Source organism: Geospiza fortis, unplaced genomic scaffold (genome assembly GCF_000277835.1).
Source record: "Geospiza fortis unplaced genomic scaffold, GeoFor_1.0 scaffold538, whole genome shotgun sequence".
NCBI lineage: Eukaryota > Metazoa > Chordata > Aves > Passeriformes > Thraupidae > Geospiza > Geospiza fortis.
Window position 1 is genome coordinate 3,121,975 of NW_005054368.1, and position 26,987 is coordinate 3,148,961.

At 40.1% G+C, this 26,987-nt stretch overlaps 1 protein-coding gene across 1 annotated transcript in view; it reads right to left on the bottom strand.

The window, feature by feature from the left end:
• The window catches only part of ULK2 (unc-51 like autophagy activating kinase 2), a 36,596-nt gene that overhangs the window by 9,092 nt on the left and 517 nt on the right, over positions 1 to 26,987 (bottom strand). Inside the window, exons 2-18 of the mRNA XM_031059805.1 lie at positions 25,919 to 26,011; positions 24,662 to 24,703; positions 16,395 to 16,427; positions 15,992 to 16,028; positions 14,417 to 14,590; positions 13,269 to 13,342; positions 12,645 to 12,746; positions 12,254 to 12,312; positions 11,865 to 11,947; positions 9,889 to 9,939; positions 9,406 to 9,491; positions 8,637 to 8,808; positions 7,703 to 7,763; positions 7,380 to 7,472; positions 4,285 to 4,422; positions 2,744 to 2,889; positions 2,440 to 2,520 (exon numbers count right to left, since the gene is read on the bottom strand). Coding sequence (XP_030915665.1) covers positions 2,440 to 2,520; positions 2,744 to 2,889; positions 4,285 to 4,422; positions 7,380 to 7,472; positions 7,703 to 7,763; positions 8,637 to 8,808; positions 9,406 to 9,491; positions 9,889 to 9,939; positions 11,865 to 11,947; positions 12,254 to 12,312; positions 12,645 to 12,746; positions 13,269 to 13,342; positions 14,417 to 14,590; positions 15,992 to 16,028; positions 16,395 to 16,427; positions 24,662 to 24,703; positions 25,919 to 26,011 — 1,525 coding nt within the window. The remainder of the gene's footprint in view (positions 1 to 2,439; positions 2,521 to 2,743; positions 2,890 to 4,284; positions 4,423 to 7,379; positions 7,473 to 7,702; positions 7,764 to 8,636; positions 8,809 to 9,405; positions 9,492 to 9,888; positions 9,940 to 11,864; positions 11,948 to 12,253; positions 12,313 to 12,644; positions 12,747 to 13,268; positions 13,343 to 14,416; positions 14,591 to 15,991; positions 16,029 to 16,394; positions 16,428 to 24,661; positions 24,704 to 25,918; positions 26,012 to 26,987) is intronic.

Consider the following 26,987-nt stretch of genomic DNA (forward strand, 5'->3'; position numbering starts at 1 on the left):
GAGGTTCTCAAGGCCTGGAATGATCTTCTTGCAAACAAGAGTGTGAATGGGACACTGCATGTTAATGACTTGTTTTGTGTGTAATGGCTTCATTTACAGACAAAGGCAGCTCATGTTCCTGCAAGAAAACTAGGAACTAACAAAAACCAAATTATTCAGATGGAACAGTTTGGGGACATGACTTTGAGCAGTTGTTTACTTTTTAGTCTGTCAGACTGAATCTTTTTTCAAAAGCTGCCAGAGGAAGTCCACACTTAGGTACAAATGCAGTTTCTCCTAAAGCAAATGGGAGAGCTCTAAGTTATCATTTAAACAGAGGACTTTGGGGAAATAACTATATTTATAAACACCTCACCTACTTAAAATGCCCCTCCTCTTTCAAAATTAGGCCTGAAATTTGATGAAATGTTCTGTTCCTGGTGTATGTTTTTATGTCTCATGATAAGGAACTGTGCAAAGTTACAAACAGTACATCAGACTTCAGCATTATGGTCACAGCTTCCCAGAGAAAATGCCTGCCTGTAACCTCCAAGAACTGACACTGAAGTGAGTTTCACTCATGTTTTAAGAAAAAAAAAAAAAGACAGAGGGAAAAACTGACCCATACAACTAGAGAAGGTTTTTAAAAGCTGGCCACAAGAATCTTCTGAGAGAGGCTTCATTTCATAAATGTCTGCTTTAAAAACCACCCCAAACTTCTTGCAGTTTGCTCAGTGAAGTGCCCAGCTGTTACAACACATCTTTCAGCCTTCTTAAGTCTATGTTTTTGCTAGCTGGATTTTGAATATGAGCTACTTCATCTTGATTTCATTCCACTCCATTAGGCAGTATGTTTCAGAATAGTCTGTCTGCCTGCAGCTCTAGCAGAGGGATCAAGTCTATTTCTCATTAATTTTCCAGCCAAGAATTTGCTTGCCTGAAATCCCTCTGCTTGTCTGTCTCACAGCACTAGAAAGTCTTTACCTGTAGTTTTAGAATCAGTCTGAAATCTCACTGGTTACTGTTCCAGAGTTGTTGCCACCCCAGGGAAGGCTCCTGAATTAAAAGTCTGTCCTCTGCTGCCACTGGCAGCAAGAACAGCTCAATTAGTTCAGGAGCTACATTACGAAAGACATCTTCAGTCCTTAGAAAAATCTCAGTTCAGATGACCTCACCTCACCCAAAGCAAAAAACTGCTTCCCATAGCCATTAAAATGCTGAGAAACAGACTTGCTGCAATTTGTGGTATTGTACAAACAGAAATACCACTGCAGTCATTTCAAATTAAGAAGTGAAACTAAGGAGGAAAAAAAAAAAGAATGCAGAAAACATATGAAGAAATGAAACATTAAAACCCCTGCCAGCCACAGAAACAGTGCTGTGGTGTGTTGCAAGCTAGTTTGATACTGGCAAAAGGCACTAAACCAACAGCCTGACAAAACTCTATCCAAAGTAAAGTTGCAACAAGAAAAGCAAACACAGTGCTTTGTATTCTATTCACCCACACCCCCTTTCACTTTTTAAGAGACCATTTCATATCTAAGGATTCACTCATTCCTTTTGTTGAGCCAGCCAATGGCACAGCAATTATCAAGGCAATTTTTGAGACACATATAGAACTTATTTCATATGGATGAAACCATTCCCAGACATGTCTACTGAAAGAAGTGAAGGCTCTACTATGCCCAGATGGTTTTGGACAAGTGTTTAAATAGGAGAAAAACTCACAATGTAGTCTCAATATCACATCATAGAAGGTCAAAATAAAAAGTATAACTAGTATTTTAGCTAGAGAAGAAAATGCACCAAAAATGTACACAGAGCAGAAGAACAGTTAAGTTGCTGAGTTGCATATTCTTATACCAAATCCTTCTGGCATTACAGTGCAATTCCATCTTTAACAGTCTCAGAACATCTTCAAGTCCCATTTCTTCTTGATCTTTTTTTTTTCCCTGCAGCTTCAAGTCCTATTTCTTCTTGATTTTTTTTTCCCTGCTGGCATGTCATGATGATTTATGACTTGCAAAGCTTGCTGACTGCCTAGCAACAGTAACATCAGATCCCAACCGATTTCCCAAGGGAATGACGAAAACGTGTTGCACGCTGTGCACTGGCAGCTCTGCCTCCCTCTTCTGAGAACTGGCATGACAGAGCTGGTCTATCAAAACCAGATTCTCAGAAGCATGTTACTACCATTCATTATAAACCAGCCCTGGTTAAAGACAGGCTTCATCAGAGTTGTTTTTCCATCTTGAGAATAAGGAATTTCAGTCGCTGTCTTGTTGTGTAGGGAATTAGTTATGGGCAAAGGTGTCACCAGGCCACAAATGGGCATTTTCCACAAAAACTCAGTGTCTCCTATTAACCCATTCTGATGTGTGTTGGCTCTCCTACCCCTTCACAAAATGCTCTAGAAGCTCTATCAAAATAATGCTGATTGCACTGTCCAAAGTCACTCACCTGAGAAGTTTCTACTCCTTGATTCATGTCCTTGGAGTTGTCCACAACAACAGTGCCCGAGCTGCTCAGGTATGGTTCCAACTATGCAAACAAAACCAAAACGTGGATTTATACTTTCTACTTCACTTACAAAGATGAAAACCTAGTTAGTCTACTTCTCTGAGCCATTTAACAGAAATTATTTCTGCACACATGACCTGGCTGGGCAGGTTGTGGTTTAAGATTAATTTCAAGCAAGAATCAAGAGTTCTGAATGACTGCTGAAGATAAAGCTTTACTAATTGCTGAGCATTCCTGTGCTTACCTAGTGGTGAAGGAGAGTATGGTCTGGAAGATCCTGTGGACAGCCTGCGCCCCACGGCCTGGGCAGGGTCAGCCGGCACTGGAGAGCACGAGCCCATCTTCATGAACCCCATGGGGCTGGTGTTGGAGCGCCTCACCACCCCGGCTCTGCAAGGAAAACAGTGCTCACACACACACTGTGCTCACTGGCTCCTTGAGACGAGCTTCAGAATCCCCCCTGAGGAGTCTGATCAGTTAAAGGAAATACTGCTGTTCAAGAGAAAGCTAAGAAGTTAAGCTTTCCATACTGACAATAATCAAGATTTAATTCCCTTTGTCACCACACTTTTAAATGTTGAATGCCATAATGGTCTGTTAACTGGAGAACATTAAAACAGACTTCCCTTAGTACACTCTAATCTTCAAAACAGTTGGTCATCAATTTTTTTTCATTTCCCAACCAAGTATGTCGCTGCATTTCTCTTCACAGAGACAAGCAAGGCACAACTTCCCAAAGATTTTCTGGGATTCACATTCTCTGAACCTCAGAGAAAGAACAATTCTTATCTCATTGACTGCTCCTGTGTTTTAGAACAAGCAGAATGCATTGAGAAAGATTATTTACCTGAAAGAATTTGCTTGATTGGATTCTGGTGTGAGTGTTTTGATTCATTAACCAATTGAATCCACGTGTGTGGGTCAGGACTGTTAGCTGACAGTCATGATTCTAGGCAGTTGAGTTCTTGTGCAGATACAGTGTAATATAGTACAATAGAGAATAATATAGTATAATAAAGTAATTAATTAGCCTTCTGATATCCACAGAGTCAGATGCATCATTTTCTCCCCTTTGTCGGGGATGCCCTGCTTTTACAATACAAGTATTGCTGAAATTCCCATTTTTTTAAACAGCAAAGATTCTAACAAAATTTTCATAGTGTCTGAAAAACATATCAGATAACTGAAAACAGATTATTTAAGGGAAAGTAATTTCCCTGCATGTAGCAACTATAATCAAATCAGGGATCCTGGAAAAAATGCGCAAGAAACCCTGGGTTTTGTTTTTGTAAAGATCTCCAGAGTTCTGAGTAGTCTATTTATGAGTCTTTGACCTTCACCAGCCTGATCTTGTAGAGCACAAGGCAGAGAATAAGCCTGGCTCACTAGAGCTTTGTAATGAGACAAGCTGGTTAACTGGCATGCCAAAAATTGTTCCCTTGATATTCTACAGAACAAAGCATTCATCTCATCACTACATGTGTGAAAACAAAACAGAACTTATTACTGACATTTCAGTTCATGATGTAATGCCATGCAATACACAAAGAGCAGCAAAAAAGCAAGACTTCATCTTTTTACCTTCTTGGGCTGCATTTTGAGTGAAAGAACAAGCTCAATTTGTTTTCATGAAATATTTCAAGTGCCCATCCAACAATCTTGAGATTGTGAAGAGCTTTTATTTGTTATCATTGAAACGTCTCTTTAGCAAGAAAGCAGGGACATCTGCCAGGGTACAAACACCAACCAGAGCCAAGAGAAAGGAGTTAAAAAGCCCATCCTCACCTGGGTGATCCGTGGGGGTTTGACACGGGGCTGGCAGTGGAGGAGAGGTTCTGTTCTATGCGCTGGTAGTTCCGGAGCTGGGTGGGAACCGGGATCGGCGCCGTCTCGCTGCGGGGGGACACGGAAGGCTGACAGTGCCTGGAGTTGGAAGGTGTGGAGACAGGAGATGGGAGCAGGAGATGAATACAGGTAGGCAGGTCTCACTGTGTCAGAACTGTACTGTAGGAATTTGGAGAAAATCTAGGAAACAGGCAAATGAATGTCTTCTGTGCCCCCTGCTGAGATCTCTGCTTGTCCTAACCTGGCTCCAACGCTGCACAGAGGAGGATCAGGAACTGTTCAGCACTCCCTGCCTTCCCTGCACTGCCTGGGATCACACAGAGCTGGGACTCAGCCCTTGGTCACACATCACTGAGATCTCCAGATCCCTCTGACTCCCTGCCAAGCCGCCTGCTGTGTTTACCACACTTGAAAATAGTGTTCTAGGAAAACCCAGGGACAGGAAGTTCAGAGCAGGGCTGGAATGTGGACAAAAGCCACCAAAGCACAGGCAGAGATATCCCCAGAGACATCATGAACTTGCAGGAGGAAAACATGTTATGTAATGTAAGAACCAACCCCTGACAGGGGGAGCCAAACCACACACCTGAATGTTAATCTACAGATTCCAAGTGCAGATTGCCCAAGTTCAGCTGCAGCGTCAGTGACCTGCCTCAGGGTGGTTCCTCACAAGGGACTCAAACCACTGCATGTAATCAGTAACCAACACTTTTAAAGGAAAACAGAATTCAACGGAAAGAATTTCAAACAAATGGGCTGTGTGGAAGATAATAATTTTGCTATCTAGTCTTTTATTGACCGTGTCTTTAAAGAAAGATTACAAATGCTTAGAAGAAATGTGAAAAGAAATTCTCTAGAAGACAGGCAGTTACAAGACTCACTGCCTGGCTCCAGCTGAACAGAAATCTGGGGTTTTTTTACTGTAATTGTCCTATTCTCTTTGCTACCACTTAGAATGAAATATTACTTCCTAATAGGCACAGAACTTCCTTAGCAAAAGAAATTAAGTTGGTCCTGCTGTTGCCACCCAGTTTCTGGATGCCACAGAGTAATTTGGAAGTTGGCTGTGGACACACAGTCAGCAGAAAGCCTGAAAACTTCCAGGCAGGGAGAAGGACTCCCATGTGGAAACCACAGGAAGGCTGTGGGCAGCCTGCCATGACTACACAGCACACTCAGGGAGCACAGGGAGCCTCTCCCCAGGAGAGGGAAGAAGATGTTATTTAAACTGCTGCACTGACACTCAGGAGACCATGAAGACACTTCAACTTTTAAAGAACTCAGCACAGAAAATGCCTTTCCCTGCTCTCACACAGCCCTGCAGGTAAATCCAGGAAGCTCTTGAGCTGTGAGCTGACAGGAGGCAGCAGAGCTGTGTGAGTGGGGTGCAGAGGCACAGCCCCATCAGGGCTCCCCAGCTCAGGCCCAAAGCTGAGCTCTGGCCAGTCTGATGTGGTTTGTTACCAGCCAGAGAAAATGTAATACAGATGTGTGCAGAGCTGCATGCAAATCTTGTTTCTGAGGTGCAGAGGATAAAACTGATAATAAAGCACAGGAGAGTGAACACCTCGACCTAATCTGCCCATTGTGGCTGGAGACTGTCTGTGAAGACACACAGCAGAAAGCAGCATAACTATGGGCAAAATTAATTCAGTTTCATCAGTTAATCAGAAAGATTCACTGTTTCACAGGGCATAACCTTTTGTAAAACACCAAAAAACCAAAGTGAAACAACCTACAAACAATGAACGAACATTTGCCAGGAAATAAAAAACCAAACCCCAAACCAAAACCAGCATCTTGTAGAATATCAGACACACTCTGCTTTCTTCAGACCATGCCCCATGCAGCCCCAAATGCAGTTAATGAATTAACTTAGCCAGTAATTAAACTATTAGAGTACAGAGTGTGAACAGTAAGCACCTGTTTCCAATCACATGAACATTTAGTTCTTAGTAATGTACAGATAACACAACTGGCATATTTTCTAACTCTAAAAACCCTGCCTGACACAACTTTAAAAAGGAAAGAACAGTGTATTTATACTACATTGCAGATGGTCAGCTCAGAGCAAATGGGTCTCTACAGGCAAAGCATCCCCATTATCTGCCCTTAAACATAAAACATGAGGCTAAAAGCTGTATCGACAGCCCCTGTCAGCACATTTCCCCAACTGCACAAAGATCAGCACAAAGTAACAAACTTTTCTTGTGACAAGCATTCCTAAACAAATAATGCTGACTTGCAGCCCTCTAGCACTGGCACAAGCCAAAAATGCACCCAACATAATAGCTGTATTCCCCAGTTAGCCACTCATCCTCTTTCTGTTTGTACTGAAAACATCATGAAATTCATCACTTGAACAAATTCTACTTAGATATTCCATGAGTAGTTAAGCACCATAATTAAGCTTTATATTTTCCAAAGTAACACAGAAAAGATTTCAGGTCCCACTGATGAAAATCAGTTCTATTTTAAGCCAGCAGAAACTGAAGCCTACAGCCATAAGGAAGAAAGGGGACTAATTACCAGTCCTGCTGATGGAAAACCTGCAATACATGTTTAGGTCCTTCATGTGACTTTGGCATCTTGTGAGACACAACCATGAAATTCACAATAACCACTTGCACAAAAGCCACACCCAGTGACCAGACAAACCAAGCCAGCCACGAGACACAAATCCACTGCAATCTGGGCTTTCAAAGTTCCTCTTCTCTCACAACCACTTTGTTAAATGTATCTGCATTCAACATCTTGACTCACTCCGTGAAGGCTGTGCTGTGCTTCTCAACACCAAAAAAGACAAGGCAGTTATGTCCCTAAATTTCTGCTTTTAAATAGCTCAAAATTTAAACAAAGAATGCTCTCAACTCCTTAAGGAAATCTTTTGGGGATGCACCAGAGAAGCCATGAAGGGTAGAGAGCCTAGAGAAAAGAAGTCTTGCTTCTATTTTAGTCCAGTTTCACAATTAAAAAAATAAGTAAATAAAGCCAAACCCATAAAATAGCAGAGAATCTAAGGCCACATCACACACCTGTTAGCTGTGCCAGAGGCAGCACTTCGAGAAGAGGCTGTGGATGGTTTCTGTACAGTTCCTGAGCTTCCAGAAATAGTTAATGGTGACTGCCTGTGGAAACAAAAACCACTGTCAAAAGACAGGTCCTCACACCAGAGAAACTCTACTTGGCAGCAAAACTTCCTGAATTCAAGCTGTTTAGATACTCAAATTCAATTCTTGTTTATCTTTCAGAAAGTCCACAGAGCTGTGACAACCCAAAAGCCCAGAACCCCCTTGTGCAGCTGCAGCACCAATTTTAGAAGAAGAGGTTTCTTTTGGGAGAAGCTCAGCACACCTACCCTCCACACATCAAGAACTCACTGGAAGCCCGCCTGCCAGCTGCTCCCAAAGGCATATCATCTGCAGGAGGAAACACATGGAAAACCCACATCAGCAGCAAGCAGAATCAGAAAAAAAATTAGACCTTCCATATTGCTGTTGTAGAGAAAAACATTTCTGTGAATATATGAAAGTTTCCCACAAAAGGTTTTGTGTAGGAAAATATCTCAAATGTGACCACCCCCCAACAAAAATGGAACTGGGGAAGGGAGCTCTTTACAAAATTATTTTGTGGGTTGTTGCCATATTAAGAAGAATTTTGAAATACACTCCATTGTGTAGGAGCACAAGGTATCAGAGCACTGGGATGTTTACAAGAATGGATGGCAGAAACCCTTCAGGCAGTCATTTAGTCAAATATTTACCACAATTAGTGGCATCATCCAGAAATCAGCTGACTTTGTGCAATTCAGGTTGGGACCATGTCATAAATGAGCTACATCCAAGTTTTTCCTTTCTATAAGCCCAGGCTGATGTTTTGCTTTTCATGTTAGAAGTGTTTTATGTTCACCTACACCTGTTATTTAAAGCTCTAGAGCATGAGCTCTAAATGTTCAGTGAGTCTGGAGGAAACAAAGAACTCCAAGAGAATCCTTGGGTCTTTTATCAGCAGTTGTTTACAACTGAATCCCTTCTTCTAATGCCAAGCCTCACTATTTTCCATTACTTTAAACCACCCTATTGCATATTTGGCTGCTCAATTGAAGATAAAAATGTCCCAGATAGACGTGCAGTACCCAAGAGTTTCCTTCCAAAGAGGAATCAAACTACATGAATTAATTTTAATTTGAATTCTGACACATTTAGAGCAAATAGAGCCAAAGAACAACAGGAGGTAGAAGCGTGTTATGAATGAAAATTGGGATGAGATGTAAAAATAAGAAAGGTTCTTACATGAATGGTCTGAAGAGATATTGTGTGGGACAAGAACAAAGTCATCTGTGTCACAAGAGGAGTTCTTGCTACTGGTACTGGCAGAGTCTTTAGAGACTTGAAGATAGTTGGGAGGACCCAGTGGAGGGGAAGACAAATTTTCTTCTTGAATGTGCTGCATGTCTGGCAGAGACTGGAGGGGGTGGTGGGAAAAAGAAAAGTTACAAAAACCCACTGTAAATCCAGTGATTCACACAGTAGAAATGCTTTTGAACTATGACATTTCAAATACTGGAGAACTCTGTAGTGCCAGTTTAGACAGCTCTATACTGATTAGGCTGTGAGTTAAACAACTGGGATTTAGTCAATTATTCCTGGTGATACAGATGTACCTGTTCCAAATGTCACATAAAATTGAAGTCACTGGTTTGTAATAAGGGGCCTTAGCCAAAAGGGCCAATTCAAAATTTATCTGTAACAGTCATTACATTGCAAACCATACCAGAATATATAAAGATTTGCTGCTCTAGCATTTGATATTTGTATGGGGTTTTTCTTTACCTTAAGCAAAAAAGAACAACAAAACCCCCACAAGATACAACACAAGGAACAAGAGAGCACCGAAGTGTAAATGGTATTTAAGAAAAAGACAGAGGTGTTCCTTGCTCTTTGCTCCTAAACATGACAGTTTACAGTGTTCAAGTATTAAAAGATTTAAAAAATTCATGAATTCTTGGCTAAACACTACAGAAAATATTTTCTGGAGATTGTTGTGTAACACAGAACTTACTGGAGGAGAAGCAAAGCGACAAGGAGAGCTACCACAGGAACTGCCAGAGACTGAGCCTGGGTATGTGGGCACTGGCACAGGACAAGCTTGAAGAGAAAAACCCAGAGGGGGGAAAAAAAAAGTGACTAAGACTTCAAAAGGTTGAATTTCAAACAAATTTCCTCACTGCTTCTCATTCATAAGCCTTTACACAGCTTATAAGAACAGCACATCCTCAATCACACGAGGGTATTTAAGTTCAGTGCAAACGTCAAAAGAACAAGTAAATAAGTATCACATTTCACTCTGGCATAATACAAGAAAGGATTCAACACTCAGGCTCATAATAGAGCACAACAACAGGCAGGCTGAGGAAAATGTCTCATAAACACTTAGTGTGATATTTGGCAGATCTTTCTCCCTCCCAGCCTGTAACATTCATCATTCACACAAATAAGTGCAAAAAAAAAAAAAAACCAAAACCAAACCCAACTGACTACTTACATTTTTTCACTGTTGAAATGTGATCCAGGAAAGGGTGGTTGAAAAATGCTTCTGTAGAACAAGAAACAACCACCATTGTGAGTAGATGTACAAATGACAGAATTTACAGACTGTATTGCAGATGGTGATAAATGGTTGCATTCCCAGAATCAACACTGCAGAGCCAGAGGGTGAAGAGCTTATAAAAGATTAAAGCTTTCTGTGGTATGTGCTGCTATAGAGTTTGGAAAGGAAACAAGAATCAATTTAATAACTTCAAACATCAGTCAGCAAGGCAAATCAGACTGAATCACTGGAAGAAATCTTGTGACTGCACTTAAAGCCATGTACACAAGAAACCTCCCTGTACTGCTGAGGAAATTATGTTTTCTATGGTAGTAATTCAGTTTTAGTCTGCTCTTCAAAACAATGAGCATTTTTCACACCAGACACTGAAAGTATTTTCAGCTCTGTCTTTCCCAAGGATTGACATTTAGTTTTGAAGCCATTAATGCTACACTTTAGGTGGCAAAAAAGAAAATCACAGTAGAGCCATTCTCCTTTCCACTTCCCAGCAGCAGAACATGACAGTTCATGGCATAAAGCAGAATTAGACACCACTTCTTTAAAAATTTCCTCAGTGAACTTGCTGTTGTTACATTAGAAATACTTTGCTTTTGTTGTAAATGGATACGCTGAGGCACTTTTAATTGAGCATAACCACTTGGCCACTAAGTTACATGGAAAGTTTTGTTCTGCAAGGAGCAGTGTTCAGCTGGTTCAGGGAATTTGATGGTTAGTGGGAGCCAGCTGCTGAGCTGGGTGAACTTTAATGTCCTAACACTGGAGGAAAAACAATGCTGTGCCTCAGACATAAGCAAATAACAAAGAAAAAAAAAAGAGAAAGAATCTGAGGTCTGGAGTATGTCCCTCCCTTCAGCAACACTTTTCCCCATGACCTGATAAGGGAAGGAATCCAGCTGTAATGCCTGAACAATGCAATTATTCACTTGAACACAGGGATCAGGTGCTCTCCAGCTTTGGTACAACACCTGCTGTTCTACTTCATATTGCTGGAAGATCAACAACATTTCCAGCGCTATTTTTACTTTAACAACAGGCCACAGGGCTCTGCTAGAAACTCTCCCTTTCACTCCCTTTGCTAAGCACATTCCAGAGCAGCCCCTTTGAGGCCCTTTAAGTGGCTCAGCCAAGGAAAACATGACTTTCAGCACTGCCATTCTGCTTTCTATTTTTCTTTCGAAGCACAAACGCTTTCTCCCACCACCACAAGTGATATAGTGAATTTCTCATGTTTGAAGAAACTGTAGGGATCAGCACACCCAGAGTGCAGAGTGGAATCAACTACTCACAGTCCATGTTTGTGAGGTATTATTTCTCCTACATGTAGAGATTTATATACTGAGCAATATAATTTGTGACATTCTACCCAATTATTGTGAGCTTTTTCTGGATCTGAATTAAAATTTTAAGATTAACATTTCCTGGCAGCTATGATAAAACTGCACTAACAATTAGTGCTACAAAATTTAAACAAGCAGCAGAATTAATCAAGATATAACTGTTCAATAATATGTTTCCAAAGTGGGTTCTTCCAGTACATGGAAATCAGAAATGTTTGCTCCTATTCTGATACTAAACACCAGTTAAAGTAACAGAAATAAAACTTCAACATGAAATTTAAGGTATTAGCAGTAAATCCTTGAAGGAAAGGGCACAATTGAAAGAATTAAACTGATTTATATTTCACTACTCAAAAACAAAGTTGTGATTTATGTGTATCACTTAATACTGACAGTAGTTATCCAGTGATTTGTTTTAGCTACTCTGCCTTCTTTATGAAAACAGAGAAGAAAAAAACCACTTCACTTTTCATGTAATTGGTTGTGGACAAAAGGTCAAGATAATTATTCTGGTCACATGAATACAACTAACAAGGAAAGTCAAAAGAGCAAGAGGAAAAAAGAAATACATACCAAAGTCCATTCTATCCTTTTGGTTTCTCTGAAGCAAACCCAAGAGCAGGTCAGCCAGGTAAGCTGATGTTTCCCTAGGAATGCTGCACACAAGAGGAAGTAAAACATGCATTAAATGTAATGCATGCATTGAATAATGCATAGCACATTGAATTTCAGGAAAGCAGCATTCTGCCACGTCCCTAAGTCATCACTATCTGTGCTTTACAGCCTCAGTCCATTTAGTTTCAGCTAGGTACAAAGCAAGGTGCAACATGATTCACAGGTATCACACTACATCCTTGCAAAGATAGCAACAGCAAATGTTTTTTTGAATCCCAGGCATTCCCCAAGATGAAAAAGTGTTCAATCAACAAGTGTAAGTGACAGGAAAGGCCATGGTGACATACCTAGGAATCAAATTCCTGTTCTTTTCATAAAACATTCTCAAATCTTGAGGACTATTGGCCTGTCAAATAAAAATGTACATTAATTAAAGCTCGGTTTCATGGAGGAAATAGCTTTTGTTCCTAAGCACACATACACAAAAAGGAAACTTTTGCATATGGGCATTAAAGGAGAAAACACCAAGCAGAGCACTGAGGCTCCTCATTTATGTATTTCCTCTGGATTGAACACACTCATCATGCAGACTAAGCACAAACAACTTCTCCCTTGGCATTCTCAAGCCTGTGCAGCACCCACACTCAGACATCACTTGCTTCTGCTTTCCTGACTAGAAGCAAGAGCTCCAGGAATGTTCTTCAGACTGAGAAGAGGGAAAAGGAAAGGAATTGTTACCTGAAAAGGTGGTTTTCCAACAAGACACTGATAAATCACAGTTCCTATGCTCCACAGGTCTGCTTTAGCATCATAGTGTTGAGACATAATCACTTCAGGGGCCTGGAAAGAACAGCAAATTCTCAGAAGAGAAAACAAAACCAGGAAAGCCACAGCAATATAAATCTACTGTGAGAGCAGCATTAACTGAGACCACTTCATAGTAAGAAAAAATTAACATTTTCACGTGCATCACATGGCTTGAGAGCTATCAGCTCCATCTAAAATGTAAGCTGAGTTTCAAAACCACAAAGAAACTAGAAATGCTGATGTTCTGAAGAAAGCATCCAGCATTTGGCATGTTTGGGAAGAAGAGGGATGTGTTATTTACTTGGCTTCTGCAGTTCTTCTTCTGGACAAAGAACCACTAAGAAATGATTGATGTCTCTCTGATTATAACAATCATGGTCTCCAAATCCAAAGGAAATTAAAAAAAAGGTAGCAAAACAATGGAAAGGGGAACTGCACTCTGTCCCTGATCCTTGTAAAGCAACATGAGGCATTTGCCAATCTGCAAGCAGTCAATTATTTTGTTTTGGCAGGAGAATGTTTGAGACAAGCAAGATAATGTGAAATATCTCTTACCATGTACATAGGGGAACCACACAGAGTTGCAGCCATCATGTTGCTGTGCAGATAACGAGCAAACCCAAAGTCAGCTGTGTAAAGAACAACCTTGGTCAATGAAGAGAAGGATCATTTTCAAATTTTTACAGTCTAGAAATCACCTGTCTCTGACTGAAATCTGGTACAATTAACAGAGGGATTAAAAAAATACAGGTTTAATATCTAGCCAGCGCATGGAATACTAGAATCTTTGTCATGCTGAAAGAATAATGGATTATCTTTCAAATGAGCAAGCCAAGAAGCAGCAGTGACATCATTTACACAAACTGCTGCTCAGGCACCTCCCCAGCTGCAGAACAGCCAGGCTGGCATCAGCAGGAAAGGATTAAAGTCACTGGCTAAATATAAATGGCTCATTAAGAGCGATGAATATACAATGTGCCTGCAGTGAAATCACATCAGGTACAAGCTGAAGAAGTCAAGCTTCAGGTGCCTGAATTTTCCATGCAGGCAAAAGCATCTGAAGCTATCAAGTAAGGACAGCAAGGGAAGAAGTTTGGTCTCCCCTGTGCAGTTTTTGAGCAAAAGCACAAGAATGAACTTGTTTTAAACAAGATAGCTTTACATAGACACTTAACAGACAACAAGGAGTGATTAAAACTCCTGAAGTGGCCTCTGCAGAGGAGTTTGGTAGTATCATGAATATTTGACATCTCTCCCCTGTTACCAGGCCAAACTTCCCTTCTGCCATGCCAAAACCAGGTCATAACCTTCATTTCTAAATCTCTCAAATAACCCTTAGGAGGATCTACCACTAAAAAAGAAAACAGCTGGAAATGCAATTGGAGTCTTGCATACACAGAGTTTTGAAATGGGTTAAAGGCTACTCCCAGTTCCAAAAGTTAGATTTATACCTAATTAAAATAGTTTAGTACTAGAAACATCAGCCAAATAGATTTGTCCTGCAGATTTAATCAAACAGGTCTTTATGATTCAATCTTCTTTTATCCTGAGAACACAGCACAGCATGAAGCTCATCATTCTTGACTCGCTGTCTGATTTGCATCAATTGAATACACTCCATATGCAAGACTTGAACTGGAGAGCCATTTCTGAGGGGGGGAACAACCCAAGAGTGCTGATTTTCCCTCACAGAGGGGATGTACCTATTTTGATGCGGATGCCGCTGACGCTGGATTTGCGGCGGCTGGCGTAGGACAGCAGGATGTTCTGGGGTTTCAGGTCCCTGTGGATGATGCCTTTGCTGTGCAGGATCCTCATGGCTGCTGCAATCTGCTGCAGGAACACTCGGATGGTGTCCTCACTCAGAGTCCCCTTAGCTGCCAGTGACACACACAGGAGCAGGGGGGAGAATAAATATCAATAACTTTAGGTAAAAGCAATCAACTTCACGGTGATCAGCTGAAAACATAGTGAGTTGTAATCTAATCATCATGAATTACAATCCAGTCTCCTGTGTTTTTCTACAAATGTAAATATTCTCAACAATATTGACATCACCATAGTTTTAGAGCTCTGAATCATCTGTTTTTCCAGTGGTTTATTCAACTCAGTAGCATCGTAATTATAAAACTTCTCAATTGCCATTAAATCTCATTAAGTCTCAAGCTGAGTCAAGGGAAATTTAGGTTGGATATTGGGAAAAAGTTTTTTACAGAAAGGGTGATAAAGTTCTGGAACGTTCTGCCCAGAGAGGTGTGGAGCCACCATCCCTGGGTGTGTTTAACCAAGCCTGGATGTGGCACTGCGGTGCCAGGGTTTGGGTGAGGGGTTGGGGCTGGGTTGGACTCAATGATCTTTAAGGTCTCTTCCAACCCAGTGATTCTGTGAAATCCTAAACTGGCTAAAAAGGCAAAGGAAGCAAGAAAATAAAAGAACTTCACATTAAGTACATCAAAAAATCATGTTAAAATCTGAAGCCATAAAATTTGCTCTTTATGGGGATGCTGAGAACCACTCTGCTCAGAAACTTCATCCATGATAAAATTTATTTTGAAAGGAAAAAAATGAGATGTACTTTCAAAAGTCTCTTCTGAAGGTATTACCTCATTCTGCAGCCCAAAAAAGCACTGAACACAGGAGCTGGATTTCACTGTCTGAGTCTTTCCAAAGGTTTTAATGGCAAGTGAATTAGGCTTTTAATACACACAGTTACCATAACAATAGCTGTGCATAAAAAAGATTCCTTCAACAGCCTGACATACAAGGGCAAGTAGAATATTTTCATCATGAAAAATATGAAGATTAACATCTCTGCTCAAAATTTTGGTTGGAATAAGAATCCATTTGTCATGATTTAGAAATTCTGTCCTCACTTTGGGCAGAGCCATGAAAAATCTCTCCTAAGCCAGCACTGCCTCTTTTTCAGAGCATTATTATATAAGTCAATCAGTGGTTTTAAGTTCACATCTTGGAAAAGAAAAACAGGTGGAATCAAAACACTGGGAACAACCCCCAAAATGTAGTTTTAGAAATAGAAACCCACACATCTTTTCAGCATGCTGCTGATGGTTAACTACAGCTTCTCCCTCATTGACAAATAAGGGAATGTTACATTCAGCTGTGGCAAAAAATAAAAAAGCATTTTCTGTCTATTATCACATTCATTTACCCATATTTAAAACAGAAGCAAAAAATCTCAGAGAAACATCAATGGATGTGAGGAATACAGAATATAAACACATAAAGCAAAATAATAGGGAAATACAGTAATCAATTACCTTGTAAGTAATCTGCCAAGTCCCCACCATTGCAGTACTGTTAAAAACAAAGGGTTTTATTTAAAATACAAGCACTGAAACACCTGCTACATCATTGCTACTTTGTAATCTTTAAATGAAAATTAGATCCCTTCCAACTGTTTGCCTTAATATTGTTTTGTCAATTATTTGTAATTAATAATTTGAGGTGTCACCTTTCATCAATACTTACAGGATCATAACATGAAACTGAATAATTTATGAAACAAACAGTGCTGCTAAATTTAATGGGGCATAGGAAATTAATAAATTCCTTTTCAAAATAGTTTGTTTTAGCAAGCCATGGTTAGTTTGTAGCTGTGTAAAGGAATAGTTTTGTCTAAAAGTCTTTAAAACAACCAGAAACATACATGTTAACACATACCTCCATGACCAAAAAGACAGAATTGGGCATTTCCTAAAAGAGGAGAAGAAAAGTGATTTAAGAATGTGAGAATACCAAGTCTGTACCTGCATTAACCAAGTGTAACATGGGATTTTCCCATCACTGAGACACCTTAAAGTCACTGTTTCAGAGCATAGCAAAAATGTAGATTTTTTCACTATGAGATATTTTACATTTCCAAAAATATTTTTATATGCAAAACCATAAAACCACCAGGCAATACTTCCATGAAGTTCTCCCTGAGTGAGCCCTTGGCAGCAGCACATGCCTGCCATGCTCCTCAGGGCAGAGCTGGGAGCTCTGTCCATCCTCCTCAGATTTTCCAAAGCACTCACCTCCCATGACCTCTCTGCAACCTGAATTCCCTCTCTTGTAATTGGGGAAAAGTTCCTGAAAGACAGATTGCCCAACTTCTGCTGTAGATTACCTACACACTTCACAAATCCAGTTACAAAAATAAATCCGTGCTTCAGCCTGTCTGTAACAAAAACGTTCATCCTGTTTCCAAATATTTATTTTGTGTGAGGGAAGAAAGGCCTGACCTGTCTGTGATAATAATCAACATTGTTTTCCACAGTCTCCTGCATAAGACAGTTCTGTTGGTCCTACAAAGCTGAAGATTCTGAGAGTTTTTATAAAGCAAAAGTATTTTTTCTCCCTCTGAGCTGATTAAGACTGAAAGGAAAGAACACAAAGAGAACTGGAAGGAAACTAAAGGAAGTGTACAGTAAACAGGATGATGCTTTTAGTTACACAGTGTGTTATCCCCCTTTCCCTTTAAAAATAAACTTAAACAAGGGCTGACAGATTGAGGGAAAATATGGGTTTTTTTAAGGCAGTTGAAGGAAAAAAGTGAGATGGCACCAGACAGGGCCAGGCACATGCCCCAGTGGGAAGTGGGACTGCAGACAGTCTGACTAAATTCTGCTAAAGTGTCACAAGGAAGTCAAAAGGGACATTGCACAGCAAAACAAACGCTGTGAACTCAGGCACCTTCCCCTGTGCTTGCACTGACACTTCAGCAGATGCTCCATTGGACCACTCTGGCAAGAATTACCACCAAGGTGCCATTGGCAAGGGCTCACTAACAGCTTATGTTAGAAAGCTTGAAAAAGAGAAATAAAAGCAAAAATGAGCCCAGGCTAGAGAAACCAATGACCCCTAAACACAGCAGAGCTCAGGGATGGCACAGCCCATCACAGACACTGACATCCAGACAACTCCAAATAATGGAAATAATTACAGTTCAAGATGAACTGGCTGGTTTAAGGTTAATTCAAGGCTGTATTAGCCTGCTTCACTTTTGGGAAGCATTTAGTCACTCCTGTCTGTGTTACAGAAATGCATTTGAGGTTCTTTCCAGCCCAAAACATCAAGGATTTGGAAATTAGCTTCGAAGAAATCAAATTTCTAGGAATATGAGTCAAATCTGCTGGGAATGGCAGGCAAACTCCAACCAATATAGAATATTAAAGCAGCAGCAGATCACATTTCAGGAAGCCTCAATTGTTCAATGTTTCTGCAATAGCTGTGGCCAACATGAACCATAATTTACATTCCTACAAACACCTCAAAACCTCAGTGCATACAGCAAAGCAAAAAAAAAAACCCCATTAGTAATTATTTGCTTTGCAAATTACTGGAAATATATAATTGTTCCTTTCTGCATTGTTCCTTTGCAACAACACCTTCCAAGACAGAAGCTGTCTTTTAGGAATCTGAGATCCCAATTTATCAAACTGAAAATTCTGCCAACTGAGGATCACTTCACTTAAAGGATAGCTCTGATGTGGAGCAGAAGAACCCAACTAGGCAGCACAAAAAGCCCGTTCTCCAGTGACAAGAAAGCAGCCCAGCTCCTGGATTTCCAGCCCAGCTTTGCAATCCCATGAATCACAAAGATGTTCCACGGTGTCAGAGCCTCCAGTGCACAAAACCAGCAGCTTAGGGCAGCATGTAATGCTCAGCTCATGACAGACATTTATTACATTTAATCATCACAGAACTAAGAGGATGTGTTTGTTGGATTCCCTTGGAAACAAAGTCCTCTCAAATGAACTGCTCTTCAAAAACACAGAGCTGATGATTTGCCCTGTTGTACTAGCCTTCACCTGTTCTGAAACTCATTTCTGCAGACCATACTGGATTGCCCTCAAATAGAATTACTCATCTTTTTTTTTAAAATGTATATTCTTGATGAAAAATAACAAATCAAGTCACCAAGTAAAGTCCCAGTAAGAAGCAGAGCATGATTCCTTAATGTAGCTTAGAAAATCCCTTTTTAATGAATCAGCAGAGCAGATTAGAGATCCCACAAAGACATTTTCCCAGACTCAAAAGTCTTCTCCAATTCATAGTGAGGAAGTAATGGTTTGCACAGAACTGATACCAACCTCCCCAACCACAACTTGTCCCAAGCTGAACTCAAAACCAAACACTTTTCAATATCCCACCAACACAAGCTTTAGCTCAAAACAGCTGAACTTGTTCAACCCTTCAGAGCTGCTCAAATTTTGCCTTACAGTTCTTGGCCAGCCTGACTGGGAATGTGATCTCCATTTTGGGAATACATTCAGAACAGACAAGACAGTTCTGGAGATATATTTTGCCCTTCTAAATTATTTTGCTGAACAATAAAGCTCTCCCTATCAACATTCCCCAGACTGGTGATTTCTGTTGACTGGCTATGCAGAGCAAAGTGCTCAAAAAGGAAAGATTAGAAAACCAGCATGTTTCAGATCTAACATTCAGGAATAAAGCTGACCTAGCAAGTTATTTTAAACTGCCTCTTGAAACAGATAACAAAGCTTTCAGCAATTTGTATTGATGTACAGATCACAAAATTAGTGCAGCTGGAGTTGTTCTGACCTACACTTCTACCTAGATAAATAAGTAAAACAAATATCAGCTGTGTTGCAACAATTACCAGTTCTGCCCAGCAACACTTTTTTTTTGCTGCTGAAAGTTTTCTTGATAAAAACCTACTTTTGCTCCTTTTTATTCTGAATCTAGGTTTTAATTGCAAGCAAATGCTAATAGGAAACCAATTTACAATGTGAAAGGTAAACAGATAAACCTAAGAGAAAGAGGTTAAAAGGCAACATATTTGCCAAAATTTGCTATGTTTTAATCCAAGGATTCCACCAGTTGTCTTGGGGGATGCAAAATTCAACTTGAATCACAGTCTCAGCAAAGTAGTTCCGTTTAAAAAAACATTAATTGAAAAAGAAGTCAAAACATCCATAGTTACTTCCAAGAGCTTTTGCTAGATCCCTAGAGTACTGGCAGAAACATTCCCTGGATTTCATTCTGGTTCACAAGTCCTCCTTTAGAACAAGCTGAAGGTCTGCAAGGAGCTGAGTGAGCTCCCAAAGCAGAAATTGTGGCAAATAGTTACTCAGTTTTCACTTCAAGTCTGCAGATTTGATTTCATTGCAGTTTATGATGAGAGTCCCCAAAGAAGGAGAGTTAACCTGACAGCTTGTGCACTGCTGTTATCTGATTAATTCTCTGCTGTGTTCATTTGTGCTATATTGGATATAATTTTTTTGGCCAGGAACACACCTTTTTTTTTTGGCCTTAAATACATTTGGCAAAAATTCTAATGATATAGTGAAAAAGGACAGGTCCAGATCTTTTAAAGGCTGTTTCTCTCTGTATTAGACTTTCTTGGTTTACTTTGTGAGTGCAACACAGCAGCAACTTCTCTGTTCAGACTGAACATTTTGTTAATTCTGACAAAATATTAAATCTCAGACTAAATGTCACTTGACATGTGCCTGTAGGATTCAAACAGGGTGCATGCTGCCAATTATTCACATAAAAGAGCAATCAGCCATGGAGAAATGCACCACAAGAACTGGATCATCCATTTGCTGTCAGTGAAATGCTGTATTTACCCAATAGAGGGGAGGTGGGGAAAGAGGCTGCTCTGCTGCCCAGCACCAAGGAAAGGCACAGCTGCTCTCAGCACAAAGGTTCAGCACACATTTGTACTAAAAAATCATGTGAAACAGTTCTGAAATTCAAATTACAGCATCCAGGCACAGCAGGTAAGCAAAAGACTGTGTAGTAACTCTTCTGAAACAGTTCTGAAATTCAAATTACAGGATCCAGGCACAGCAGGTAAGCTAAGGCCTGTGTAGTAACTCCAACTCTGGTTCTGTGGGTCACAACAAATTCTAACCCTTGTTGTCTCCAGCATTTCCACTGGCATCATTCCTGCACTGTCATAACCAACCTTGCAGCTGGCATCAGCTGCCAGGTAGAGCTTCAAAACCTTTACAGTTGCTACAGGGCAGGATTTTTCTTTTATCTGAACAGCATGTTCTCATATGATTATTTCCACACAGACACAGGGGATGGATATTGACAAACACAAAGGCCTTAAGCAAGGTGCTGAGGGAACAAAAATAAAGACGTTGAGACACTCTCTGTTCTGCTGGGAGTGTGGAGGCAATGAAAGCTGTGAGACACTGAGATCAGGAGCACACACAGGATGCCTGCAGCAAATATCTCAAGAAACACATGCAATAGCACCAGACCAACTGGAGTCCTTGGGTAAACCAGAAGTATTTAATTCCTGCTGCTAAAACAACAGTTCCTCCCCTCAGCACCCCTGGTAAGAACTCCTGGGCTCTGTGTGTACAACAAAGCTGAGCTGAAGGTCCCAGAAGGATTTCTGGCTCCATTCCCACTGGCTTTCTCTGCTTCCAAGGACAGCAGAAGCAGCTGCAGGTTTTTTGTCTGCTCTGTACCAACAAGCTAAGACAAGAAACCATTTTTATCCAGATACTGTTTCTCCAATAACACTCCAGAAATTAGTTCTCCCTAAACTACTGTTCAAATAGCAAACTTCAGACTCCATGCAGTGAGGACATTAATTCACTCTCCTAAAATGCTATCTCCAAGATACATTACAGGCTTTCACTCTGAGGGCTGACATTCTAGAGAGGTTTTGAATTAAATTATTTGCTAAAACAGGCACTGTCTGGCACTGGGGAAGAGATTAGTTCTACTCAGCACACACTTGGGATCATGAACTGCACAAAACTGTAAACTCGTGTCCTAAATATAGAACATTCCAAATAACTTACTGATACCTTCATTCCACTTCAGTGGAATACTTTATCCACGGATCTCAGTGTATTCTACACTGGTAAATTAGAGGCTATTTTAGATTCCTTTTGCTTTTGAGAAACAGTGGCTCCACTCCTCCAATTAACAGGATCCAAGACTGATTTTCTTTTGCAGGATGAATGACATCCCACAGCACCGCCATGGGAAAAGAGTTGCATCCTTAAACCATTTTAGAGATTTGGGAGATTATTCTTGAATGACAGATAATCAAACACTTGCCCAAGAAGATAAGTGAAAAGTGTCTCTTTTGCTATCCATCTATCATATCTGAGGTTTTTTAAGGATTTCACAAAAAAATTCATTTCACTTGTAGGGGTGAGCTATTTTCCAGAGCCCTACTGCTGAAAAACATTTGTCTCACCCAGATGGAGGGTTTTTATTTAAATATCTCTACAAGTTCCCTCAGCCTTAGCACCATGGCCTCCACACCCTGGTGTGTGCAGCTCCCCAGCCCTGGGAGGTGGCACCAAGAGCAGTGGAGTGCTCTGCTTACATAAAATGCTTATCTGCAGCTCAAACCTGCCAGAGCTGCACGTCCACCTCATGGAAATCAAGGGCAATTATCCTGCTGGCTGCAGAACAAAACATTTTTATGCCACCATTAACACACAGCAGTTCACTGGGGTGTGGCTCCAGACAAATGGGCACTTCTAGTAACTGAACTGCAGACACACTAATAACATATCAAATGGTATTCCCAGGAGATGAAGGGTGAGCACTGGAGAAGGTCTGAAAATGTTCATGCACAATCAGCAGAATGGCCCACAAGTTCTGCTTGGATTTAATTAAAACCTTCATGGTGTATCTGTCTTTATTATGCTGACTTGTGTGAGTGGTCATGCAACAGGAACACAACCATAAATGAAGAGACATGGAGGAGAAGGAATTTAACTACTTCCTGAGAGTCAATCCAAATGAAGCTTTTTGCAATATATAAAATAATAACTGTACATTTATTCTCAATAGATGCATTCCAAATTGCTATGCAGGTTTACAGCTTTAATCTAAAGTACTGTCATTAATTTATTATTATGAGATGTGAAAGTATTTATTCTGGATCACAATCAATTTACACTTTCTTCACTTAGTTTTGCCACTTTCATTGCACACCATCTTTTCCATCTGAAAACTCAGAGCAACAATCAGCTCTTGACTTATTCAGCTACATGATCTGTAAGACTGCATCTGAAACAGAAGCATTTTCTTATTTCAAACTGTCTAAGGTTAAGAAAAGCTTCAGCCCAACAGAACTACAAAAATAAAACAGACTCCCATTCACACTGAGAATTTCCTACTGTGACACAGACTCCACTGGCTCCAGCACTGAGGAAAAAAAAAATAGCTTCTGTAAACTTAGAAATAGCTTGAAATCCTGAAGTCTTATCTGCTGGATTGTATCATCATGTTCACAGTACCCTGGCAAACAAAAAGGGCAGCACATGCTAGAACATGAAATGCTACAGAAAATTAGTAGGTGTAACAGCCTACTAGACATGTGAATGCCTTGCATAGTGTTCATTCTTGCTGGGTTATAAATTAAATGTAATCACAGAAGTTAATGATGTCTGCCACTTCACAAACACAGCAGAAAGAGAAAAGCTTATTTGTGCAAGTGGCACACTCTTTATACCATATTTTGCAAAGCAATTCCTGCTGCCAAGCTTTGTGTTTGCCATGAATGTATCTGAAATATATCAAGGTACAGGACACAGGTTTGCCCTTCTCTTTAACTGCTCATTTTATTTAAACACAATAGCTGGTGACAAGCAGCAACATCCCTCTTTCAAATGGAGCAGCACTGATCATTTAAGAAATCCTGTCACCCCTTCCTGGGGCAGAACAGAAAAGCCTGAAAGTTATTAAAGAAACCATAGAGTGCTGTAGGATTCTGGAGTCTCTTTCCTTGTGCATAAACCAAAACAACAAGAATCTCTCCAAAGCTCAGATGTTAAACCATCAGAACACCTAACTGTTCCACTACCCCCACACTGCGCTGCAGAGCTGACTAAGGAACCTTCATGTACAAACAACTGTAAATGATAAATCTGAAATTCAGCTGCTTACTCACACACCAACACCCTCAGTCAACAATTCCAGTTGCTTTTGAGATGTCTGGACATACTAAATTTAGGATGCTGAGAGATTATTTCCACTTAGCAATGCTCAGGAAAACCTGGTCTTGTCAAGAAGCACAACAGACAATACTTTCCCTCTCAGAGCAGATAACATCATTCAAAATTAAGAATTTTGAAGTCAAGATCCAGGAAAAACAGTCTCCAGATTGAACCTAGAAGTTTTGATGCACAGTCAGCTGCCACATGAACATCTCAGCTTTGTACCAAAAGTCACTTGAGTCCTACAGCCCTAGAAATCCTGAACTCACCTAATTTATATCCCATGAACACAGATTTCTATAGCAAAAGATACAAATCCACACAAACTGAAAGCTTTTAGCATGTGAATGTGTAAAGACAGGAAGGACTGAATGTCACAATCTCTATTTTGTGTTGCTTTGACTATGCAATGCCCCAAAGGTGCTTCTCAGTAATTTTTTTTTTTTAACAGTGTAACTCTGTATTTAAAATCAGGCATGAGCCCAGGAGATAAATGTATAGTTCTTATTCCAGCAGAACAAATGGCTGCATGAGCTGCCTCATGTCTTATTTAGCTTTGCTCCACACTGGCAGGCCTTAGGATACAAAAATGTACTTCCTAAGCAGAACACACTCCCCTAGACAGGCTGCAGAGCAACTCCTCCACCTCATCAGGCAATAAAAACAGGAAGACAATCTGAAGGAATTTAATTGAAAAGATCCAAGTGCCTGCTTGGCTTTTTTCACTGTACCCTGTCCTTCTAGACACATAGGCAACAGATACATGTGACTGTGGTTTTCTGCTTCCTTCAGTTCTTCCTCACTGACACAGGACTGAACACCACATTTCTTTGTCACACAGATCCCCAAGATGCTGCTCTTGTTTTTGCTGAATTCCAAATTGATGACAGCAACAAAATAGATCCATTCAAAATCTTCTACTTGGCATACATGATATACATTCATTAGATTTTCATAAATTAATTTTTAAAAAGGCACCAAAATATATTTTACCTGGACATCATAAAGAGCTACAATGTTCTCGTGCTGAAGTTCCTGTAAAACAAAATATTTGTATTATGGAAAAAGGTTATTAGTATTACTACTATTATTATTATTAATTGAATTTGCTGATAATGCTGATTTGGTGATAATCAAAGAGAGTCTTTTTAAGATGATCAGATGGAATTTAGAGGAAATCCCAGTTGTTTAGACAATATTTAAAGGATAAGGAAGTTAGGCAATATCTTGAGAGGTCATAAAAACATTTGGTTCCAGAACTTTATGTCAATTACTTGGTACAGAAAGTACCAGAGCAGAAGATCCTCTAATGAGCACTGAAAACTGACAAGATTTAATTTTCTACTCTTACATAATTTCTTGCTTAGTGAAGTAACCAACTAGATCATGTTCAAATCAACCTTACTTTTATAATACAAAGAAAATCAAACCAAATAACATTAAATAAGGGGACAGCTCATGAATTATTTGTAGCTGCTCAAAAAACTTTTGTTTGTTAAGTACTTGCAGCACACTAATACACCCAACACTAATTCTGGTATTTAATAAATAAATGAGAGTATAATATGTATATAATAGTATATAAAGTAGTGATGTATCTCAAAAAGCTCAGGAACATGGGAAGAAAGCAGCACTCAGTCTTACTGCAAAGCTGTGTGAAATGAGATGTGAAATTCAGGGAGCAGGGAATGCTAAATGACCACCCAAGGAGAAGTTTCCATAAAATAACACTGAAAAACTGAAAGATGCTCCATTACACTTCCTCTGCTAGAGCCACACTCCACATTTTAAGGCAATTATCACAAGTCAGAAGTGGGCAGCTGCTTCAGGAATTAAAGTCAGCTCACTGGTTTCAGCTTTCAAGGCAGCTTTGAGCAAAAAAGATGAAGAAAGATCAAAGACTGATGCTTCACCCTCAGCTACAATATGCTGGAAAAAGGTGCCCCATTGGCCATCCTGAAGGACAAACTCTTCCACGTGTGCATTAAGCAAAGCCCAGAGACTGTTTCCACATCAATGTGCTACTTTTAACTGCAAAATCATGCTCACAACCTGTTCTGAGATATTTCCAGAACTAAAGATTTAATTTTTTTTCCGTTTTCCTTAGTATTTTTATTTCTGGATCCCTAACAAAGAAACATCACAGCAGCAATTACTGTGACACCACCCATGACCTGGAATGAACTAGGTCAGAAGTCTCTTTTCCTTTTCAAGCAAAGCAGCTTTAAAAATCAGTGCAAATTAACATACCTTTAAGATTTTTATTTCTTTTCCAAGTAGGATTTGTGACTTCGACAAGTTCTTTTTGTTAATACTCTTTATGGCTACTTCCCAATCAGTTTTCTGGAAGTGAACAAAAAAAGTAGTGTTAGTTTACTTTTTTTTTTTTAACTTCATCCTCTAACAACTATCTAGGAAAACACAGAGAAAAAGTTGCAAGATCACCCCTCTTCTACCCACCAGTTATTACTCCCTCACGTGACACCATCAAGAACTATTTCATTCCACAGGTATTAAAATCCAGCTTTGGCTACACTGCATTTGAATGGATTCCAATGCATTAAAAACAAAACAAAATAAAACCCAAGTAAACTTATTCCATTTATTTTTTGGTAGCAGTGCTATGTATCTGCTTTTTTACACATCTCACAATGATCAAGTTACTTTTACTGTCCTTTAAGGACTTCTCATTTTCAGCTTTTCTATACTCTGCAGATGAAAACTGCACAGAACCCCCTCTGTTTTAAGCAAGCTTATATATTGTCTATTTATATATTATCCAAAAATAAACTATTTATTTCTGAGGTGGGAGCACCTCCATTGGCCTTTAAAGTTTCCGTTTCCCTTTCTCCTTTTTTTTTTTTTTTAACCCCAAAATCACTGCACCGTGCCTCTCCAAGCCCTGAGCACTGCCTTAATCCTCCAAAATGCTAAATCTCAAGGGCTGTTTTCTGGAAAGCAAAGCTCTTTAGGCACCAGAATAAACTCCCAGCATCAAGAAACCATAACGTAACTATGAATATCCGGGGCGATGAGCAAGTCACGCCAGGAAACCAGACACCTCTGAATTTAAGAAATCTTCAGCCAATCCCAAAGGAGACAATTTTCCATTAGATCCCTCGTTATCCAGCGAGATAAACATGACCCTCTCTACAAACAAAGGGCTCAGCCTCCCCTACAGCTGCAACTCTCCCCTCGCCGCTAAGGCAGGGAGAGGGGAGGAGCGGTGGGACCGCGGACAGGCCGGTGGGGTCGAGGGAAAGGAAAAAATAAAGATTTTATGGATGCCGGGGCCGGATCCCGGCTCAGGGCCGCGGGG